The sequence below is a fragment of the Toxorhynchites rutilus genome, chromosome 1, assembly GCF_029784135.1.
Source record: "Toxorhynchites rutilus septentrionalis strain SRP chromosome 1, ASM2978413v1, whole genome shotgun sequence".
Lineage (NCBI taxonomy): Eukaryota > Metazoa > Arthropoda > Insecta > Diptera > Culicidae > Toxorhynchites > Toxorhynchites rutilus.
The window spans coordinates 68,955,165-68,977,237 of NC_073744.1; the positions used below are offsets into that span (position 1 = coordinate 68,955,165).

Genomic DNA, 22,073 nt, shown 5'->3' on the forward strand with positions numbered 1-22,073 from the left:
TGCGTTTTTCTCAGTTGCTGATTTTGGAACATGGGACAACTATGCGTAGAACGGCAGTGTATATTGCCACCAACAAAAAAATTTAACTGCATGATCTTGCTCAGTACATTCTAAATAGTATGTTTACAGTGAAAAACTTATCAACTTGTTGCATTTTATACGAATTTAAAAAGAATTTTTTGCCGTCGCTCTAAAATCTTGATTTTTTTTACATAAAAATGTCTCCTAAATTAATATCGTACATTTTTAGCAGCCCAAAAAATTGTAGTATTGCCAGATATCTTCGGAAGCTTTTGGTTAAATAAAATATTGAAATAATATTCCAAGTGCAGCGAAAAACATATTTTTGTTGGTGTAAATATAGTTGCTACGGCCTTACAAGAGGTTAAACAGCATTTTCTTCTTCGAACGGCCGCCATATTGTCAAAAAACATATTTTTGATTTGTCCGAGGTTCATGCGATAGCGGCATCTTGACTGATTCAGAATCTATTCGATGTTTTTTGTTTGCGATAACCAGAAGAGCTAGAATGGTGTACGCCACGGCACAACTTTTTTTAGAACTCTTTCACTTCATTAGCGTAAATTAATTCATTATTAAATTTTAGAGGTTTTAAACTCTAAGAGTCGCCTCTTAATTCATCCGATTGTAACTATTCTAATTATGAATATTTTTTTCATTGTTGAAAGATATATATACAAATAATGATATAATGGATATTAAAAATATTCTTTGTTTTATTTTATTTTTATTTTTTGAAAAAACGTCCAAAAGGCGTACCTCTACACTAGAATACTCCCTTAACACCGATTAGTTTAATTACAGCTAACGATGAGGCTCGCATGAAGTCGTTAGTCAGCTGCCATCCGGAATCATGCAAATAAATTTGGTTGGAGGATAGCTTAAGATATTCCTAAAACGGTGTCTTTTAAATTAAGTCCATTGATTGTACATGCTAATACGTACTCACACAATTCATAGTTCTAGACAAATTATTGAAAAATCCAGAATAGATGTTACATTCGCATTCACCTTAAACATCTGTTAAAATATATAAAATCCTCATATCTAAGAATGGAAAAATTATAAAAAAGTCTTCAAAGGCTCCACATGAAGATACTTTTCCAAACCCGAACGTTAACATTCATTTTCATGCATTCGCAAACATCGAATTCGTCGTTTGTTCGACCGACTCCCAAATTAAGGTTCATCAAATACAAAATTTTGATACCAGAAAAGTCCAAATGAAATCGAAATGTAATACATGGAGTCAAATCTCTGAATTGCCCCTTCTTCTATTCCTTTGTTTTCCCTTCCAATTGATACGATAGTGATTGCCACCAATTATAGATTTATGACAACAAAATGAACAAACGCGAATGTGGGTTAGTCGCTCTTGCTGCCTGCTGGTTAACTCACACGAAACATTGCCACTCATGTCCACCTACACTTCGAGCTTGCTTATCTGCATATATTGTATGAATGCACTCATTCTGCTTGCAAGAAACTATCACGTGTCACTCGCTTATTCGCACTTCGAAACCATGAACTCATGGCTGGGTGGTAGAAAACAAAATAAAAACCATTATCAATGGTTTATCAAAATAATTTATATAGCTGAGAAACAAATGGTGTACACACACAACGAAACATAAATAATAACGCTTCATTTTACCGCGAAAGTTTGATTCATTCAACAATAAATATAGTGTTCCCTGAAGATGAACGAAACGGACTTTTACTTCTTCGGATTCAATTCTTGTTATTTGAATGATAACACCAATTCGACAAAGGATATTATCAATTATATCGTCACTTATAAAACTCACCTGATAATTGTTACCTCACAGTAGCTCTTAATAATATTAATTTCGAACCCCCAGTTTCCTGCTCTCAGATTAATCTTCGTTTCCGATCACTGTGTTACCATCAGAACAGAGTTGCTTATCATACAAGTTTGCGTCAATAATGGCTGGAAAATAAGGTCCCATACTTTATAATCACTCAACAAAGGTCCGTCGGATCCCCGGTATTCGGAGTGTCTGCCCCTGAAGCAAATCATTAGCTTATATGTTTGAAAAGTCAAAAACACCCTGATTTTTCAAGACTGAATTTTTGACGTAGGACTACGTCTTTCATTTCTATACTGGGGTGTAAAATCAAAGTTTCGAAAACGAAAGCGTTACGCCGGAGAACGAGATTTTGAGCGTTAATAGCTCCTAAACAACTGAACGAAATGGTATGAAAAAAAACTTCATTCGAAAGATAAAATGTCTACGCGTTCTATACTTGTTACTTTTTGATCCAAAAACTTGTTTCAATAGTCTTAAAATTGCTTTCAAAACGGGCTATTGAAATCACCAATCGGTATATAAGCGAGCGCCGCTCGGAAATCCACTCAGTTCTAATTGAACAGCGATTGGAGCATGTTGTCGCTGTTGTGGTGAAGCTCTTCGTTTATCATGAAAGCGCGGATGAACGGTGACACCAAGAGCCTTTTTGTGCACCCTAGGCCAGAAGGGAAACCATCAGGAGGAGAGTGATGCCACAAACGGTTCCCCGGGAAGACATCGCTACACACACATACACGCGCGGAATTCATTCCGTTTTGATGCGATTCAGCATTGAGAAAGTTCCGGAAAGATCTAATCATTCCTGGAAAATAATCTGCCAGTTCCTCTGGGAATTCAAAAATACATTCATGTGAAAGAGTTTATTTGAATGTTTTCTATCCATGTAACACTGTGACCAAATATTTTTCAATCAAGTACTATTAACAGGTGGTTATCGAGTTAGTATTAACCACTGGTGGGCTTCCAGTATCGAGGAAAATGTGGAAATATCTAATCGTTACTGAAAATAATCTGCCAGTTCCTCTGGGAATTTAAAAATACATTCATGTGAAAGAGTTTATTTTAATGTTTTCTAAAGGGTGTGTCACATCAAATTGCATCACGGAAAAAACGATGTAGAAATTCGCCCAGTAGACCGATCCTTTTGAAAATTTTAGAGAGTAAAATAAAAACTATTAAACAACTTTTGGCATTTTCTTTTTATTCATACTTCGAGCCCAAGCCCGTATGCTCGCACCTTCCTCTTTACCCCGTCCATAAGGTTCTGTACAACGTCAGGTTGTAGTGTTTTTTGAACAGAAATCCATTTTCTCTTGAAGTCCGCCTCCGATTTGTCAACTTTTGAGTTCTTCCGGAGGGCCTGCTTCATAATCGCCCAATATTTCTCTATTGGGCGAAGCTCCGGCGCGTTGGGCGGGTTCATTTCCTTTGGCACGAAGGTGACCCCGTTGGCTTCGTACCACTCCAACACGTCCTTTGAATAGTGGCACGAAGCGAGATCCGGCCAGAAGATGGTCGGGCCCTCGTGCTGCTTCAATAGTGGTAGTAAGCGCTTCTGTAGGCACTCCTTAAGGTAAACCTGCCCGTTTACCGTGCCGGTCATCACGAAGGGGGCGCTCCGCTTTCCGCAAGAGCAGATCGCTTGCCACACCATGTACTTTTTGGTAAACTTGGATAGTTTCTGCTTGCGAATCTCCTCCGGAACGCTGAATTTGTCCTCTGCGGAGAAGATCAACAGGCCCGGCAGCTGACGGGCTCGCGTCTTCCCCACCATGTTTTGCCTTTCGTCGCGGTTAGGAGCCTTCTGAACCTTGTATGTACGCAGGCCCTCCCGCTGCTTGGTCCGCTGGACGAATGAACTTGACAAATTCAGCTTATTGGCGACATCCCGGACCGAACTTCTCGGATCACGTCTAAACTGCTTAACTACGCGCTTGTGATCTTTTTCACTGACGGAGCATCCATTTTTGCCGTTCTTCACCTTCCGGTCGATGGTTAGGTTCTCGAAGTATCGTTTTAGTACTCTGCTGACCGTGGATTGAACGATTCCCAGCATCTTACCGATGTCCCGATGTGACAACTCCGGATTCTCGAAATGAGTGCACAGGATTAATTCACGACGCTCTTTTTCGTTCGACGACATTTTTCCAAATTTACGAAAAATTGACAGTGAAGCATGGCCAGCGTGATCTATACACTTTTATCTGATTATAAGCGAAAGCTGAAGATATAATTCCTAAAAATTAAATTTCTACAGCGTTTTTTCCGTGATGCAATTTGATGTGACACACCTTTTATCCATGTAACACTGTGACCAAATACATTTGGTTTTGTGATTTTTCAATCAATCGCAATTAACAGGATAGCTTCTGAAGATTATTCTTCCCCATCAGTAGGATATTTCCGTATCCAATATTGTATGCGCCCGCAATCGATTCTTGCTCTGTCACCGAAAGTTCCGAGCTCAGAGAGTTCATTCCCCTCTAGTTTGCCTTCCAAATTGCCATCGTAAACCACACCTTCTCTCGATTCAATCACACACAAAAAGCATACTTAAGTGATATTCTGGTGGTGAGACACATTCATTTTTCGTGAGGACATCGACAAGACAACATCGTTGCCTAACGTGCTGGAGGAGGTGGACGGCGAAGGATCGACACATACACGCGCAGAATTCTTTCCGTTTGGATGCCATTCAGCATCGAGAAAGTTCCGGAAAGATCTAATCATTGCTGGAAAATAATCTGCCAGTTCCTCTGGGAATTCAAAAATACATTCATGTGAAAGAGTTTATTTGAATGTTTTCTATCCATGTAACACTGTGACCAAATATTTTTCAATCAAGTACTATTAACAGGTGGTTATCGAGTTAGTATTAACCACTGGTGGGCTTCCAGTATCGAGGAAAATGTGGAAATATCTAATCGTTGCTGGAAAATAATCTGCCAGTTCCCCTTGGAATTGAAAATTACATTCAAGCGAAAGAGTTTATTTTAATGTTTTCTATCCATAAAATATCCATATAATACATTTGGGTTTGTGATTTGTCAATCAAGTACAGTTAGCAGGTTAGCTTCTGAAGATTATTCTTCAGAACAAGGTTTTTCGTATCCTATATTGGATGCATAAAACCTTGTGCCTCCAACGTAACGCTCTCGTTTTCGAAGTCCCACAAATATTCATTTATTCATTCATTCAGAATGGATTTAGATTCAACTTCAAACAAATGATCTCTAAATCAACGATAGTCCTACGTCACCCTTGTGGTTATACAATAGATATAACCCACTTCCTGTTTTTAATGTACTAGCTGACCCTGCAAACTTCGTACCGCCCAAAATTTATTTTTCGTTATCACATCCATGTTTTCTTACTAAGCGCACGTTCATGGGTTCAATCGCAGAACTGTTAATTGATTGATCTTCCTTTAAAATTAAATTTTACTATAAAATGTCAGTACTTCTACCAAAACTCGACATTATAATATCAGATTATTTTCAGACACAATTCTCGTGCAATGTTTGATACAAAAACTAGAAGTGGGTTATATCTTTGATATAACCGCAAGGTGGACGTAGAACTAACGTTGACTTACCAATAAATAAGTAACAAACATATAAATCTTGGACGTTTCATCTTTCGAATGAAGTGATTATCATACCACTTCGTTTAGCCGGAAAAGAATGATTAACGTTCAGAAGGGAAATCAATTCCTCCTTGGAAATACCCAGCGTAAATAGTATCCACTCCCCAAACCCCGACAATTGAAATCATCGTTGATCCGGAGCAGGATTATTAACGCTTGAGAAGGAATGGATTCCTCCTCGGAATTACTCAGCGAAAATAAGACCCCCATCCCAACAATTCCAACTTCCCAATAACGACGATCAATTGCAGCATTCGTAAACAAATAATTTTAAAAAGTTGCTTTTATAAATGTGATTTCTTCGATATAATAAAATATCCGCTTTGATCATATCCACTACACCGTATCATACCATATAAAATCTATAGTCAATCCGAGTACTCGCTGCGTGCATCTAATTTTCTATGCCAATTTCCCCAGGCTCCATGGTTTTGAAATCAGTGTTAGGGTAACATTCCGATTTGCAGAAACGCATGCGAGTACAAAAGTACTGGCAGCTCACATCTCTTTTGAAATGTCGATTTTCCCATGCTTCATGATTTCGAAGTCTGTGTTAGAAAAACATTCCAATTTGCAGAAACGCAAACGAGTACAAAAATACCCGCTGCTTGCATCTAATTTGCTATGCCAATTTCCCCAGGCTTCATGGTTTTGAAGTCTGTGTTAGGAAAACATTCCGATTTCCAGAAACGCCAGCGAGTACAGAAAAGTACCTGCAGCTCGCATCTATTTGGCAGAAACGCAAAATAATACAAAAGTACTCGCTGCTTGCATCTAATTTGCTATGCCAATTTCCCCCGGCTCCATGGTTTTGAAGTCTGTGTTAGGGAAACATCCATCCATTCCAGCGATCGTACCCCAATCGTTGCGCAATTATAACTGAGTGGGTTTCCTAGCGGCACCCGCTTATATACCGATTGGTGTGATTTCAATAGCCTGTTTTGAAAGCAATTTTAGGGCTATTGAAACAAATTTTTGGATAAAAAAGTAACAAGCATTAACGCGTAGACATTCTATCTTTCGAATGAAGTGTTTATCATACTATTTCGTTGAATTGTTTAGGAGCTATTAACGCTCAAAATCTCGTTCTCTGGCGTAACGCTTTCGTTTTCGAAAGTTTGAAATTACACCCCAGTATAGAAATGAAAGACGTAGTCCTACGTCAAAAATATGATAGAATAAAGACAGCCCTAAATCGGACAATTCCTTGCTCGAGTTTTGCTCTTATCAACACATTCGGCGATCCGTTTTCATTTATATAAATAGGAGACGATACATGAGTGCGTTTTATCACATTTCCACATATTAATTTCCACTTTCGAACGAAGATCAAATTCGTTACCACAAAAATCAAATGGAGTAACAACGCTTGTCAATATGTAATTGTAGAACACATGCAAATTGAATTTTTCGAATTTTCCCATTTTCCTTCAGAGTTTTCCGAAAATTTTCATTTATCATGTTTGGTTGGAATATGTTTGGTTGAAATATGTGCATTATTTTTATGGGACCCCCTGTCCTTCCCAGAGGAGGAAGGGGTGCCATACCATCATAGAAATATTTCTCGTACCTAAAAACCCTCACATCCCAAATTTGGCTCCATTTGCTTGATTAGTTCTCGAGTTATGCAGAAGTTTGTGTTTCATTTTTATGACAACACCATAGAAACGTTTCGTGTCCCCTAAATCCGTCACATGTCAAATATGGTTCAATTTGCTTGATTAGTTCTCGAGTTATGCAGGAATTTGTGTTTCATTTGTATGGGAGCCCCCCTTTAGAAAGGGGGGAGGAGTGTCGAACTATCATAGAAACGTTTATTGATCCCTGAAACCTCTATATGCTAAATTTGATTCCATTTGTTTGATTAGTTCTCGAGTTGTTCAGCACTCTCCCCCCCCCTCTTTAGAGAGGAGAAAGAAGTGTCAAACCACCATAAAAACATTTATTACTCCCTAACCTCTATATGACAAATTTGGTTTCATTTGCTTGATCAGTTCTCGAGTTATGCAGAAATTTGTGTTTCATTTGTATGGCAGGCCACCCCCCCCCCCCCCCTAAGAGAGGGGGAGGAGTATCTAGCTACCATAGAATCATTTATTGCGCCCTAAAACATCCACAAATTTCGTTTCATTTGCATGATTAATTCCCGTGTAATGCAGAAATTTGTGATTCATTTGTATGGCAGCCCCCTTCCCCTTAGAGAGGGGGGAAGGGTCTCGAACTATCATAAGAACCTTCCCCGACCCCAAAACCCCTACACACCAGTTTTCATGTCGATCGGTTCAGTAGTTTCCGAGTCCATAAAAATCAGACAGACATACAGACAATCTTAGAACCGTATACTTGTATACTTAACTAGCTGACTCGGCAAACTTCGTCCCGCCCAAAATTTGTGTTTTGTTATCAATACCTTCAAACAGCCACATTTTCTTACTATGAGCAAGTTCATGGTTCCAATCGCAGAACTGTTCATTGATTAATCTTCTAATCGACACCGTTGAATTTACCTTTCACTGTAAAATTCCTAGTATTTCTAACAAAACTCATCATTAAAACATCAGATTATTTTCAGACACAATTCTCGTTCAAGATTTTTCAACCACTTGCAAATAACATGTCTCTCGGTTACATGGAATAAATGTTTTATACAGAAAATATTATAGAATAAAGACAGTCCTAAATCGGACAATTCCTTCCTCGAGTTCTGTTCTTATCAACACATCCGCCAAATCCTTTTTTTTTTTGTTGTTAAGATAGAAGAAGATATAGGAGTGCGTTTCATCACATTAAAATCCATTTCCAGTTTCGAATAAAGATCAATTTCGCTAGCGCAAACATCGAATGGACTAACAGCCCTTGTCACTATGTAATTATAGAACATAAGGGAATTTGATTTTCCGAATTTTCCCTTTTTCCTGCAAAGTCTTCCGAAAATTTTCAATTGTTATGTTTGGTTGAAATATGTGTAATATTTTTATGCAAAATTTGGTTTCATTTGCTTGTTTAGTTCAAGAATAATGCAGAAATTTGTGTTTCATTTGTATGACAGAACCCCCCGGTTGCAACGGTTGCAAGTGAGTCAGAAACAATGAAAACCATTCCGCACATTCAACAACCGTTTGTATTATGGAAAAAACCACAACCATTTCATCGCATGGTTTTGCGACTTAAAAATCCGTGGTTGGTCCCGGCTGCAAAACAAGACAACCATACGCCATTCCTGGTAGCACACAAGCTAACAACACACAAGTGGTTGAAATGGTTTTTGAGTATTGCTTCTCCATAAATGTACTCGATAGTGATAAAGCTGTGCGCTAATGCGGAACACCTACTTACACTTGCAGCTTCCTTATCTCTACATACTTTGTAGAAATGCACACATCTAATCACGTGTCATTAGGTTATTTCCATTTTTCGCACTTCAAAAAGGCCGTACAAATGTCGGCTTGGGAATTTCGATGAACAATCTTCTAGAATATTAGAAACGGCACGGAACAGCAGTTCTATTTCTTCTTGAGGGTTTTTTTTTTGTACTTTGTGAGACCAGAATCTGCATATTCTGTTCTTGCCGATACCTTCACTCGTTTGATGAAGTAACAATCTCCAATGAGAATATTGCTGGAAGGTAACTCTACCATTATAACATTACTACCATTACTCGTGCATATGTGCAACAATCGTACATGTGCTCCATTGCATCATTGTTTGGATCACAACTCTGGTGGGAAATTAGTGGCCTCCACCTTTCCAGTATTGTTTTTCTAACGAATTCATAACAAGATGAGCTGTACACGAACGTTACTACGTGTCAAACTGAATTTAAATTTAAACAAAACTCGATATTACATTTAATTTATTTTGAATCATTTAAATTTCATTTTTGTCATAACAACTCGTAACAAATCGGAACAATTAATTGTATAAATCTCATCCAATTTATTTGATGATTGGATAAAAAAATATTTTAAGTTTACACCCTCTTAAAGCCAAAAAAGAAGAAGAAGAAAAATATTTAGCCATGAGAGGAGCACACATTTGTCCAATTTAGTTCAGATATTCATGGAAAATGACCCTGTGTCTGTTTCTAGACATTGCAAAAGCAAGTCACACCGGATACTGCAATCGTCTGAATTCGGATGGACTATCCTTCGGAATCATTCAAATGTGTTGCAACATAACATCTTCCACTTTGATTTTACAATTCAAAATGGTAGCTTTAATTATATTACCCATTACATCTTTCAGTACTTTCGTATTAGCGTCACCGGAGCCGAAATACAATAGATAGCATTTTTATTGTTTGCACTGACATTCAAATATTATTTGTATTGTTGTTGCCTTGTTGTATGCAGTGTTTTGTCATTTTTTAGTGCTACGATAACGCGTATTTGGGACTTGGGGTATTTACGTTTTGCTTTGAAATATATCATTTATATTTCAGTGCAAAAATTAACCGGGCAAATGTATGCCGTCCGACGCTCGCTAACGCTAACTAACTAAAGGATCGTCTCCTATGTTTCAAACTAACCGAGCAATCGATGGAACACAGGATTGCTTGCGAAAGGCCGCCGCTTCCGACGACGGGTCGGCGGCCGACTCGGATTGCGTTACCTCGGCGGCTTAGGGCTGCCTCTGTTCCTTATCCTCGATTGATGGGGACTACGTCCTCATTACGTCGCTCTCAGAATAAATTCCATTACGAATAAAAACATAATGAAAATTGTGCTCCTGTGGCGTTCATACTTAAATACCGCAAATCATAAAATCGCATTTTCGTAACAATAAAAAATGAAAAAACACTACAAACAACAAGGCAGCAGCAATTCAAAAGTTAACTGAGTGCCAGTGTGTACAATAAAATAGCTATCTATTGTATTTCGGCTCCGGTGACGCTAATACGAAAGTACCCATTTTTCCACTGAAATTTTTTTTATTCACAATGATGTCACATCCTACAAGAGATAAGATCTTATTCACAACAATGTTCCGGAAATAAACCCGGTCCATGGCTGCAGTTCTCCGACCCCGAGCGAAACTAATTCTTACCAAGTCATGCTCTATCTGTTTCAACTATCTCGCTGGGCTCCTCTTCTTCTTGTCCCCAGCGGATTCGATTCGAACACCATCTTTGCGAAGTTGCTGTCCGACATTCTAGCAATATGACCCACCCATCGCTGAATCTTGGCGACTTCCTGGGTGCTGGGTTCGCCGTTCTGCCAGTTCGTGGTTCATCCTCATTCTCCATACTTCGTTTCCCTGTAAATCATCGATATTGTACTGATCACTCGACGTTCGAAAACACAAAGCACTTGCGAGCATCGTCCTCTTCAAGCATGATCCATGATCCATGTCTGTAGAAAACTACCGGTCGTATTAGAGATTTGTACATGGTACACATCGCACGGGGTCAAAGTATCAAAACTAGTTACCACATAAGGCTAGAAGTGAAGAGTTTATTGTTGAAGAAGAGGAAAAAATAAAATGGTTGGTGGCAATATAGTTATCACGGGTAGGAATAGAATACTAATTGAATACGGAAAAGTTAAATTTCATTCATAATTTCAATTTTAAAAACTTGTTCATTCCGCCTGGCAATCAATTATTATTTTATGCTCCCCTAAACTAGTAAACGAAGCTGTTGTTGGTGAAAAATTCACCTCAAGAGAAGCACGTGGAAATCGACTGTCCCAGTGTTTCGGCAATATCGTCTGATGACTCTATTCGTATGATTCTATCAGATTAGTCGGCCCTAAAGCAGTTTTAATTGTTAAAATTTGTATGAAAATGATTTATTTTCTTGGCGTTATTTACCTACTAGGAGTACGTTGTTCTGATTTAAACTATTTTCTATGAATTTACAAATATTCTCACTAAAACTCACCATTATAATATAAAATTATCTTTGCATATAATTTTTGTATGATATTTTTTCACTACTTACAAGTAAAAGTGATTTTCATTTACCTACATAGAGTTTGATTTGGAAAAATAATTTTCATTTATAATTTTTATTTTAAAAGTGTGTTCATTTCTTCTGCAAACCCATATTGTCATGCCTACTTCCCCATTTCGTAATAGGGGAAATGGGGGGAATTTGGACCACCTAAGCAAATCGCCTCATATTTCCAAACCAATACGGTCTAAATAAAAAATGTCACATTGTACACTGAGCTACACTTGTTTTCTCTCAATCAATAATGTTCAATCATTATATCAAGCTTCAGATTACCAAATATATCATAAAATAAAAGAGATAATTTTTGGACATTAAAATTTGATGCGGGGTGATTTGGACCGTCTGTGGGGTGATTTGGTCCAGTGTGTGTTTCATCGAAAAAAAACATACTTATGTTCATGTAAAGTATTTTGGGATAATGTTACAATCAGTAACAGTGTTCTGGGATCGATACCAGGTGTCTTGGCCAGATACCAGACCAGGAAAATTGAATTGAGCCCATCTCGAATTCTGCATGGATCTTTTCACTGTTGTTCGAGCATTTTCAAACACTTTCGATGCTTGGTCAAATAAAATCCGTTCTTGATGGCCTGCGTTGCTCTTTCAATCTCCTCCTTCTTCCAACGTTGTCTGCCCATCCTCTTTTTGTAATTCAGCGGCATCTTGAATCAATTAGACCAAAGAAAAGCCTCAAACCCGTAGGACCAATTCACCCCACAGAAACGTGTCCATGTCACCCCACACAACATGCAAAAATTGAAATGCAATTAAGTTCATTTATTGTTATCAATCTTACAGTTTCGCTGCATCAAATTGTTCCTCTTCTGTAGGTGAACAGAACCTTACTGTACAATACTCGAAAAGTTTGTTTAATCAGCGGAAAAACCTTAAAGCCACGATCAGAAAACTCACATTTTTTGACCATCAGTGCTTGGTGTGTTCATGCTACCGTTTCCTTCCACCTGTCGAATTTTACAAAAGTTTTTTTACGTTAAGTACATACGTTTCAACAATAATAGGAGATGACATTATAAAAAAATCCAAGTTGAGCCGTACTTTTTCAGATAAAGGGGTGGTCCAAATCACCCCGTATGTCCAACTCACCTCGTGTTACCCTACAAAGCTCAATGCCTTCAACGGGGATAGTATATTCTATTCTATCCTTCCTATTCTTTGCTCGGCTTCAAAACAATGGGAATTTGCATCCTCACAATGTTCGTGTCTGTTTTCAAATCAATACAGGTCATTTGGGCTTCGGATCGTATAGCAGATTTATTCTCGAACGATGACAACGAGCGAAATATTATAAAGATCTAATCTCTTATTGTGATGCCGCATCATTGCTATACTTGCAAATTCCATTCCCTTGAAGCCATAGAAATGAAAATAATAATAACACACTGGAAACATCATGTCCAAATCACTATCCAAAAACCATGAAAAACCATGTAAATTATTTGCCAAGTCATGATGCATCAGCGCTCGAAAATGGTTGCGAGTGACTCAGAAGCTATCAAAACCATTTCACACACCATCACACCCTTTCAGCTAGCAACACAACAAAATGGTTTGTCTGGAAGCGACAAAGCTGCTTCCGTCATGGAAAAAACCACAACCATCGCATGGTTTTGCGTCCTAAAATTCATGGTTGGGTCCGGCTGCAAAACAAACAACCATATGCAATTCTGGTGCGCAACAAACACACACCCACGAACAAATGGTTGAAATGGTTTTTGAGTGCCGTTTCTCGATACTTCGAGTTGAGAACCACAGTAACGAACTCACATTCAATGGATGTGTTGGTGCGAGAGCGAATAATAATAAACCAGTCGTCTAGAAGGCACTATGCAATACAAGCGAAACAGCGAACAGGACTCATATTGGCGACAGTATGAAAATAGGGTAAATGAAACAATGGAAACCGGAAGAAATGTATGTTGTCAGCTTCAATCCTAACCGTGTCAAGAATCAATTTCATAAGAATACCTCTTAACAACAATGAGTCGTGCATAAGATCAGACCACGAAGAAGTGTAGCAAACAAGAACGATTGAAAACTACGTAGGTGTAGGAAGTTAATCCCGAGGCATACAAAATGATCTCTTAAACGCGGTTGCGAGGAACATGTTGGACTTTCCTGCACAATGTGTCAATTATGTTTCGGGACTGGTATTGAAATATGAACTTTGAAACAAGTTATTTCAATAATTGTTTATTTTATTATTCGAAATAATTTCCACCATCTTTATGGCTCTTTTTACGTCGATATGATGGTGATTCAAATGCGTGATTTAGCTTATTTTGAGAAATAGTATTCAAAGCTTCGGTTGAATTCGGTTCGCATAAAACTAATGTCCTCCTAGGTTTTTCTCAACGTTTGGAAAGAAAATAGTCACAGGATGTCAAATCAGGGTGAATATGGAGGATGATTTAGGACACACACTGGATTTCGACCTAAGATTGATCGATGACTTGCAACTCAGCACATTATCGTGTAGAAGAGCCCAACATTCTGGTGTGTGATATTAGGGTCGGATTCGGTGAGGTCTGGACATCAAACGCTTCAAAACAATGAGATAATATTCTCCAGTAACCGTTTGGTCGGGTAAAAAAGCTACTTACCGTTTTGTCTCAAATTCGGAACACAAATTGAGAAAATAATTGAAATCGGGGTTTCCATTATTCAATTATTTATAACATTGATGTTCAGTAAATTTAGTTTTTAAAATGAAATGTTCGGAATATGAGTTAAAACGGTTTAAATAGTTACTTTACTATCGAAGAAAGTAATAAATTCCAGAACTAAATAAACATTCTGTGTATCTTGGGATGAATGTTAATATAGAACGTGCATTGAAGTTCTGTATTTCTGGTAGTTACACTGATAGAAGGGTCAATTCCAACATTTACAAAGCGAAGCATAACAAATACATTTAGGATTGATTCAAAAACAACAGAATCATGGTTATTTTCCTAGAACTGATTATAGCGTACCTTCTTTCTATCGTTTAGATCGAATTTCCAGAAAAATTAACCAAACCCCTATTTTCATGGGTAAAAATGCCTTTCATTTAATTTATTATAACGAATGCATCACATATCATACCCTTAATGGGGTAGTACACTTTGAACATCATAAAAAGTATTTGATTTTCGCAATTTTTTCAACGAGAAAATAAATTACTATGATTAATCTGATATCACAGTTTTATTAGATTTAACAAACAAAAAATAAATTGGTGTCAATTGGACTGTTCCCTGAATAGCCGCAACCCTTGCAGCCAAAACATTGAAAACTGGTGGGAGTTCTACAACTTTTTCTAGTGGACCGATTTCAACCAATGATTTTTTTAACGTTATCTTGGATATACTTCCTGCCATCGTATGCAGGATTTTTTCGAAATATTGATTTTTGACGAAGTGGCGACATTGCTTGTAAAAAAATGGGTTTTGTCTCAAAAATAGAGACAAAAACAATCACCAACATTGTATTTTTCAAAATATCAGAAAAATCCTACGTACGATGACAGGAAATTTTAGTGGAGAATCTGGGAAAATCTGTTTCATCAAAATCGGATGGACCGTTCCGGAGGTAGAACTCCCACCAGTTTGCAAAACTTGGTTTCGAGAAAAACGCGTTTTAAATTTTGGATCCGCACTCCTTACGCAAAGACTTAGGTCCACTAATTGGTTTGTAACTTTTGAACGGAGCATCGGACAAACCTGAGACAAAAATTACAGTAAAGAAGGCATCTCAAAGAACATTTAGGCCAGGAATATCTTTTTTTAATTTTTAAGTTTCCATAGTGTACTACTCCCTTAAGACTTTTTTCAGATATAAGAGCATCCCAGCTAATGTGGTTATTTACCATGTTCTTAACTAGAGACCTTTTTCATGAAAATTCATGAGCCAACGCACGGTGTTTTAAGCAATTGACAGAAGTTTCCGCATTCAAAACCCGTTCCAGGAAAATTACCAGAACTTGGTTGAATCATCAAATCGATTGGATATTTTCTTGTCATTCACTCTGGAAATGATTCTTCGACTTGGATGATCACTAAATTAGAAAGGGTTTTCTTCTAGAGCACCAGCTGTATCTCTAGTCTTCGGTTACAAAAAAAACTCATCCACTCATCCTGATCGATCGGAATGATAAAAAGACATGACATGATAAGGGTTTCACCAATATAGATTTGATGTTGTCTGGAAAAAAGAAAATTTCCCAGTTTCAACAAAAGCTAACATTAGAATAATTAGTTAATATTTCAAATAATAATGTTTTGTGTTTGAAACTATATTAAGCATGCATCTTTGAGGTTCAAACAGATAAGCCATACGTGTAAAGATGAAGTTATCTCTTAACTCAGTTTATTATTCAATGTCGAAAAGTGACTTGCGAACATTGCCTTGATAATCACAAACAAATACAAAGACGAATTTCGATAATAACTAGAGCTTGTTTATTGTTGTTGAAACGGTTTCTCTCCTACTCCGCCTTCTCAAGGTACTGATCGAACAGGTGTATTCCCATGTCCTTAGTGTTGGCCTCTTCGATGATGCTATGCAGATTGTGAATGTATCCGGTTAACTTGCGTACGATGCCACTCTGGTATTCGATAATTTCCTCATCCAGATAGTGGGCCACATCCGGATCGTAAGCAGAGCCATCACCGTGGGCATGAGAGATCGATTGGTGGATGCGATGGCTCTCGGTGGCCAGAATTTTTTCGTAGCCTAGAGCCAGTTTCAGAGAGGATAGCTCATCACTGTCAAGCAAACTAGCTTTGCCGACCTTGCCTTCGTTCAATCGACCAACTGTTAGAAGTGAGAGAGTGAAAATATGCCCATCAGTATGATAAATTTCCACGCAAACATCTGACCACTCTTACCAACACGACTGTCATTGTGGACTCCGTTCAGCTCAACCGTCAAACCACGCTTGCTCTGGTACTTAACCAAACCGACAGTGTCCTCCCAGGCCTTGTCGGAGATTTTGCGGTACAATTTCTCCAGACCAGGCCGATCCAGCTCATATTTGTCGAAGGTGAACGAAAGCAGCAGGAAATCGAAGGACTTTTCCAGCTGTTGATTGGTAAACGTTTGCAGGTTTGCCTTGGCATGGCTAACGCCAGAGAACAATGAGGTGAACTCGGATACATCTTTTCCTATATCGACAATGAGAAGTTGTTTCGTTATCAGACACTTTACCCCTTCACACAATTGCACAATTTGTTCCCCGAATTATGAGCACTCACTATCAACTTGCCCGAATGGTATGAACTTACCGTTGATATCATTGCCACTAATCAGGCCCAGGGTGGCCAAAAAAGCGACGGACAGTAGAATGAATTTCATCTTGACTCTTTACTATGGAAACGAGCGGAGCGAATTAGAACTTTCGGAGGTAAATAATTTAGTTCCTATTACCCACGATTTTGTGAATTTTCTAAACTCGACAAAATCAGCTTATGAGCCGGAACAAATTCGAAATGGAAAATAAAAGCTTTGCTTGTCACGATACTTTTCCGTATTACGGAAAATACCCCAAATCTGCGTCTCACTCACTTGAATGTCTGATTTACTTTGAAGGCACTCGATGCAACCGCATAGACTTTTGTGATCAGAAATATACGTACGAGTTTGTTCGAGTTTCGGTGTTGGTGAGCGACGTCAATTCCTACACTTTGTCCCTTTTCACACTACGTGTGCGTGTCTGATAAACATTTGCCCATCGTCAATAGCAACTAACCAGTGGGAATGTGGTTTACTACGAGTCGATGCAAATGGTTTCGATCGGACCGTGTGCAAAACCATTTTCCCAAACCATTTTGTGTGTTACATGAGTCGTAGCAAGTTCTCGCGCCCGCACCAACACTGACCTATCAGGCTTTGAGTGCCACTGCATGTCGATAAATGACCAGCCTAGTGTTTCGAGGCGTATCAGACAACAACCGGACACCACAAGAGGTGGAAGTACTACAGTGAGTTTTCAATTATATTATTCCTAAGCAGCCCGACCTTCTGTGCCAGTGTGTATAAAGGTTGACACCGTAAAGAGCTTGTGAAGCTGCGCTAAATATTCTCAAGTTACAATCTGTGAGTTGTGCAAGTTGAAACTGTGACTGATTTTGACAAAACCATCATTTTGCAGATAAATATAAATTACTCTAGACTGAACAACAATGATGAAGTCGATATTCTTCGGGGTCGTAGCCATTGCTGTTGCCTTCCTATCGTTCTATCAGGAAACAGCCCAGGCCCAAGAGCAGACAGGTGAGTCGATTAGTGCTACTTTCAAATTTCAATTGCAGACTTTAACCGATGATTACGACGTATTTTCCTGTGAACCCCTTTGGTTGTTTTTATTCGCGTCAATCGACAGAGTGAAATTATTCCCAAGATGAGTCACTCACTAATACCAGCTCTACAAGTTGGACAAAGATTTCTTTGTTAACAGCACTCATCCTACACATATTCAAAGTATTTGAGTTACCATAGTAAGTGTTCCGTAGCTGGCAAAACATTGCCCAGACACCGCCAGCTGTGAACAGAGATGCCAGATCAACGGAGTTTGACTTTTTACGGAAATGCGTTTCCACTAGCAAAATCCACGCAATTCAGAATAATCTGCGCGTTTATATGGAGTTTTTAGCGTATGTATAATTCAAGTTTAAAAGGTATGAGAAAGGATGACACAAAATGAAATGGACCACTACCGCTACCAATTTGTCTCATCACTTGCCAATGTCGATTGTTTCTTTTTTTCACATTGTACAGAATGTCCTCTATGTCCTCTATGTGCATAGTAAATTAATCAGTGTAGATAATTTTGATCAAAAAATATAACCTTTCGTCATTTTCCGGGTAATTTCATAATCTCGTCCGTGTAGAGCTTCTGTGGTTTATAGGTGAAAACTTTTTCATGTGTGTTCCGACGGTTCCTAATTCGGCCAATGTTTTTCCATCAATGGAGCTCTGCAAAGATCGAAACAAATCGTACTCAGACGGTGCAAAGTCCAAGCTTTAGGATGTATGCGTCATCAAAAATGTATGAAGGAAGGCAACAGTTTTTCAGTTGATCAATTCTGGTCGATTTTTCTCGTTCGATTCACGTGTGAATAGTAGAGCTCTGAATTAGGTACGAGGCCATGGTGGTGACCTCTCCTAACGCCTTCCTAACAATTCAACCATATACTCTCATCACCTTATTTGGTGTTTTCTCTTTTCTTTTCTGTATTATAGTGACTTTCAACACTTTTTGGCTGGTTCGTCACTTTAATTCTCCTTTAACCTTTAAAATTTTGGAAGAATGTGAAGCGTGAGAAATATGGACGTTACCACTAAGCCAGATCGCCGCCACTTATTTGGTGTTAATTTAACCCTTGAACTTACTGGTGTGGGGGTCTTGCGTAAACTATATATCTATATTTGAAAACCCATAATTCAAAAATAAAAAAGCATCTCTGATTGCCGGATGTTTTGTAAAAAAAACTTCAGCTATAAAAAAATATATGAAAAACAGCGCCCTTCGTCCCGAGACCATGTGAACTATAAAAGGCAAATACAATCAATGATTACTAAAACGCAACCCAATTTTTCCGCGAATGTTATTGGTAATTGGCTTCAATTTGATATATCGATTATCTAAATCCCAGTAGTTTAAAAGTTATGAATTTTTGAAATAAGTAATCTTTGGAAAAAAGGGAAAATTTGATTTTCTAGACATTCGGTTAACTGCGAAAAATCCTAACTAAAAAAAACAAAATGAACACATCTCTGATTTTTGGATATGTTATGTAAAAATCATCAGCTGTCAAAAAAAAAATACAAAAAAATAAGGCCCCCTTAGTCCCGAGACCATGTAAACTATGAAAAACAAATACAATAAATAATTACGAAGACGATTTTTTTTTGCAAGTGTAGTATTAAAAAAATAAACCAGATAATTGGCTCTAATTTGATTTGTCGATCATCTGAATCGATCTAGTAGTTCAAAAATTATGTTTTGTGCGTTGTGCGTGCGAATTTAAGGAATTTCTAGTGAAATTTTGTTTATTTGACCTGATATTTTCGACAAATCACAAGTTTGGACGAATGTTCAAATATTCTAGGAGAGGTAGACAGATATTTGATTCAGCGATTATTTCGCATATTTACCTATAGTTGTTTGGGGGTCAAATTTCCGTTTTCAAAACCTGATGTACATTATCACCTTCTGCTTCTAAAGGGGTTCCTCGTGTGGTTTTGACCCAGGAAAAATATGCCACCCCAACCAAAACCAAGCCTCATTATGATAAACGTAACGTTACGACTCTAGGTGAACAGGCCTAGCTCATCTCATACATGAACCTACTATTTTAATAGCGATTTGAGCAAATTTGGACACACGCATAAATCTATCCCTTCTAGCGTGATATATGCGAGTGATCACTTTGCCCCCCACAGGTGACCACTTTACCTCCTCACTAAAAAATGTTCGATTTTTCAACTTTTTTTCCTAAGAATGCAAAATGTTCTATTTTCATAATAAAACCCGCTCTCTTGAACTACAATATTCTTCGAAGAACGGGAGTTTTAGTTGTATGTGGACACAGGAAATGGGCATGTTCCTTAGGGTGATCACTTTTCCCTCAGTTTCCCTACATACAGCATTCATACATCGTTTCACAATTAACAATTACCAGTATTTTTAAGTATAAGCTGCATCTATCATAATAGTGTTCTATCACTTAGCGTTTTCTAATAGATGAATATGAAAAACCATTGAAACGCCATCAAAAATCATTTGATTAATACCATCAGTACACGTTGATCAAATTTTATCTTCCAAAAATTGTCAAATATTTGGCCACGGTCAAACAAATCCGAAGATTGATATTTTGAAGGCAAAAGTATGCTGAATATTTACACGAAACATAAAATCTGGCATCTCTGGGCCCATGCATTACCAGCTGTGAATTCAGCGAAAAGCGAAATGATTTAGCATATATTAATTTATCGTTTGCTTAGTTCGGCGAACTCCGCTCACATTCTTTTGTGTGTTAATTTGAATAATGTCCTTACAATTCATCGTTCTAAATTTTGAACACGAATGCAATTTCTTCGAAATATTCGCGCTCAAAATGAATCAATTTTTATTGCCAAAATCTTCTCAAAGATTCAAATTCATTACGTTGGCTACAAACCACCCTGCTACTGAATCAGTATACAGTTACAGTCTAAAAATAATCACTGTTTAGAAAAAATGAAATAAAACGCAATTGCAGTTTTGTTGGCACAGAAAATGCAATTATCCATTTTTCTTCCGTTGCAGGATCTGCACCGGCCGAATATAAATGGGATGCAATGGATGACCAGTGTCGACAGGCGCTACATGGTCAGATCAATAAAGAGTTTGACGCGTCTATCATATATCTGAAATACGCCGCGTTCTTTGCCCAGGAGAAGATTAATCTGCCTGGGTTTGAGAAATTCTTTTTCCATGCCGCCGGTGAGGAACGCGAGCATGGCATCAAGCTGATCGAGTACGCCCTTATGCGTGGTCATGAACCCGTGGACAAGCTAAAGTTTAATCTCGACTATGTATGTATCTAGTTTGAACCTTGATGATATGTATTATAGATAGTTTAACGCGCTTCTTTCCGCTTTACCAGAGCTACCGTGTCCCATCCAGTACCGACGGAGAGGCTGCTCTCCGCGCTGCTCTCCAGCAAGAGGAAAAAGTTACACAGAGCATTCGGGAGGTTATCAAAGCTTGTGAGACTGGCACCAATGATTACCACGTAAGTACTCTATCGTCTCGCTATTGAAAGAAACACTGTAAATGCTGACACTCCCTCCATCCTCACTATAGCTGGTCGATTACCTAACTGGTGAGTACCTGGATGAACAGCACAAGGGACAACGTGAGCTGGCCGAGAAAATCGAAACCCTCCGAAAGATGAAGAAGACAGCACCCAAACTGGGAGAATTCCTGTTCGACAAGAGCCATATGTAAAAACAGACGCTATCTGCAAAGAAGGTGCGCGGAGTGGTGCTTTCAGCTTAGGCACAGTTCAAATATCAATATTGTGTTTGCGTTAATGATGTTGAAAGAGATTAGAAATTGTCGTTTACCTAGAACAAAGCGCTGAAACAAAATAAATTACCACGTATAACTGATACCACTCCGATTAGATCTTTTTTATTTTCGCGTTCGATTACGAATCGCTTATCAAAGTGTAAATTGACTTACGGAGTGCTTGTTGAGGCATTGATGTGATCTCGTACGAGACAATTGAAATAAATTGTGCCACAAGGTGCATCCGAGCTCGCATAGTGATAAGCCATAATTCCATAGCATGGTAAATTGGTACTAATAAAATACTTTAGTTCAAGACTGATTCTTGGGATTTATTTTTGTATGAAAATATTAGAGAACAATTCTTCGATAGATTTGTTTTTCACAAAAGATGAGTTTGTACATAAGCTGGCCAGACTTATTCTGGCAATTATGGAAGGTGTGGGGTTCTCAGACGATCTGTCAGAACTAGAGATTGCATTACCGTACCAAAATTTCAATAACCGATCATTCGGTAATGAAAATTGAAAATTTCATCACTGGTAAAACCGGTCAATT

At 38.2% G+C, this 22,073-nt stretch overlaps 2 protein-coding genes across 5 annotated transcripts; one reads left to right on the forward strand and one right to left on the reverse strand.

Moving 5' to 3' along the window:
* Positions 1 to 15,795: 15,795 nt before the first annotated feature.
* LOC129762320 (ferritin heavy chain B-like) lies at positions 15,796 to 17,251 on the reverse strand. Of its 3 annotated transcripts, none has more exons than XM_055760495.1 (4): positions 17,021 to 17,251; positions 16,741 to 16,822; positions 16,345 to 16,620; positions 15,796 to 16,270 (listed from the first exon to the last, which is right to left on the reverse strand). In XM_055760495.1, the coding sequence occupies exons 2-4, from the start codon at positions 16,808 to 16,810 to the stop codon at positions 15,942 to 15,944; spliced, it is 675 nt and encodes a 224-aa protein (XP_055616470.1). In that variant the 5' UTR covers positions 16,811 to 16,822; positions 17,021 to 17,251; the 3' UTR covers positions 15,796 to 15,941. The 3 variants fall into 3 exon arrangements, with proteins under 3 accessions (XP_055616470.1, XP_055616469.1, XP_055616467.1); XM_055760494.1 differs by having other exon boundaries at positions 16,887 to 17,251; XM_055760492.1 differs by having other exon boundaries at positions 16,883 to 17,248.
* A 29-nt stretch (positions 17,252 to 17,280) lies between these two features.
* On the forward strand, positions 17,281 to 21,837 carry LOC129762321 (ferritin subunit-like). Of its 2 annotated transcripts, none has more exons than XM_055760497.1 (5): positions 17,281 to 17,436; positions 17,607 to 17,728; positions 20,769 to 21,037; positions 21,109 to 21,237; positions 21,309 to 21,837. In XM_055760497.1, exons 2-5 carry the CDS (start codon positions 17,638 to 17,640, stop codon positions 21,450 to 21,452), a joined length of 633 nt encoding a protein of 210 aa, XP_055616472.1. In that variant the 5' UTR covers positions 17,281 to 17,436; positions 17,607 to 17,637; the 3' UTR covers positions 21,453 to 21,837. The 2 variants fall into 2 exon arrangements, with proteins under 2 accessions (XP_055616472.1, XP_055616471.1); XM_055760496.1 differs by having other exon boundaries at positions 17,381 to 17,551.
* The last annotated feature ends 236 nt before the right edge of the window (positions 21,838 to 22,073 follow it).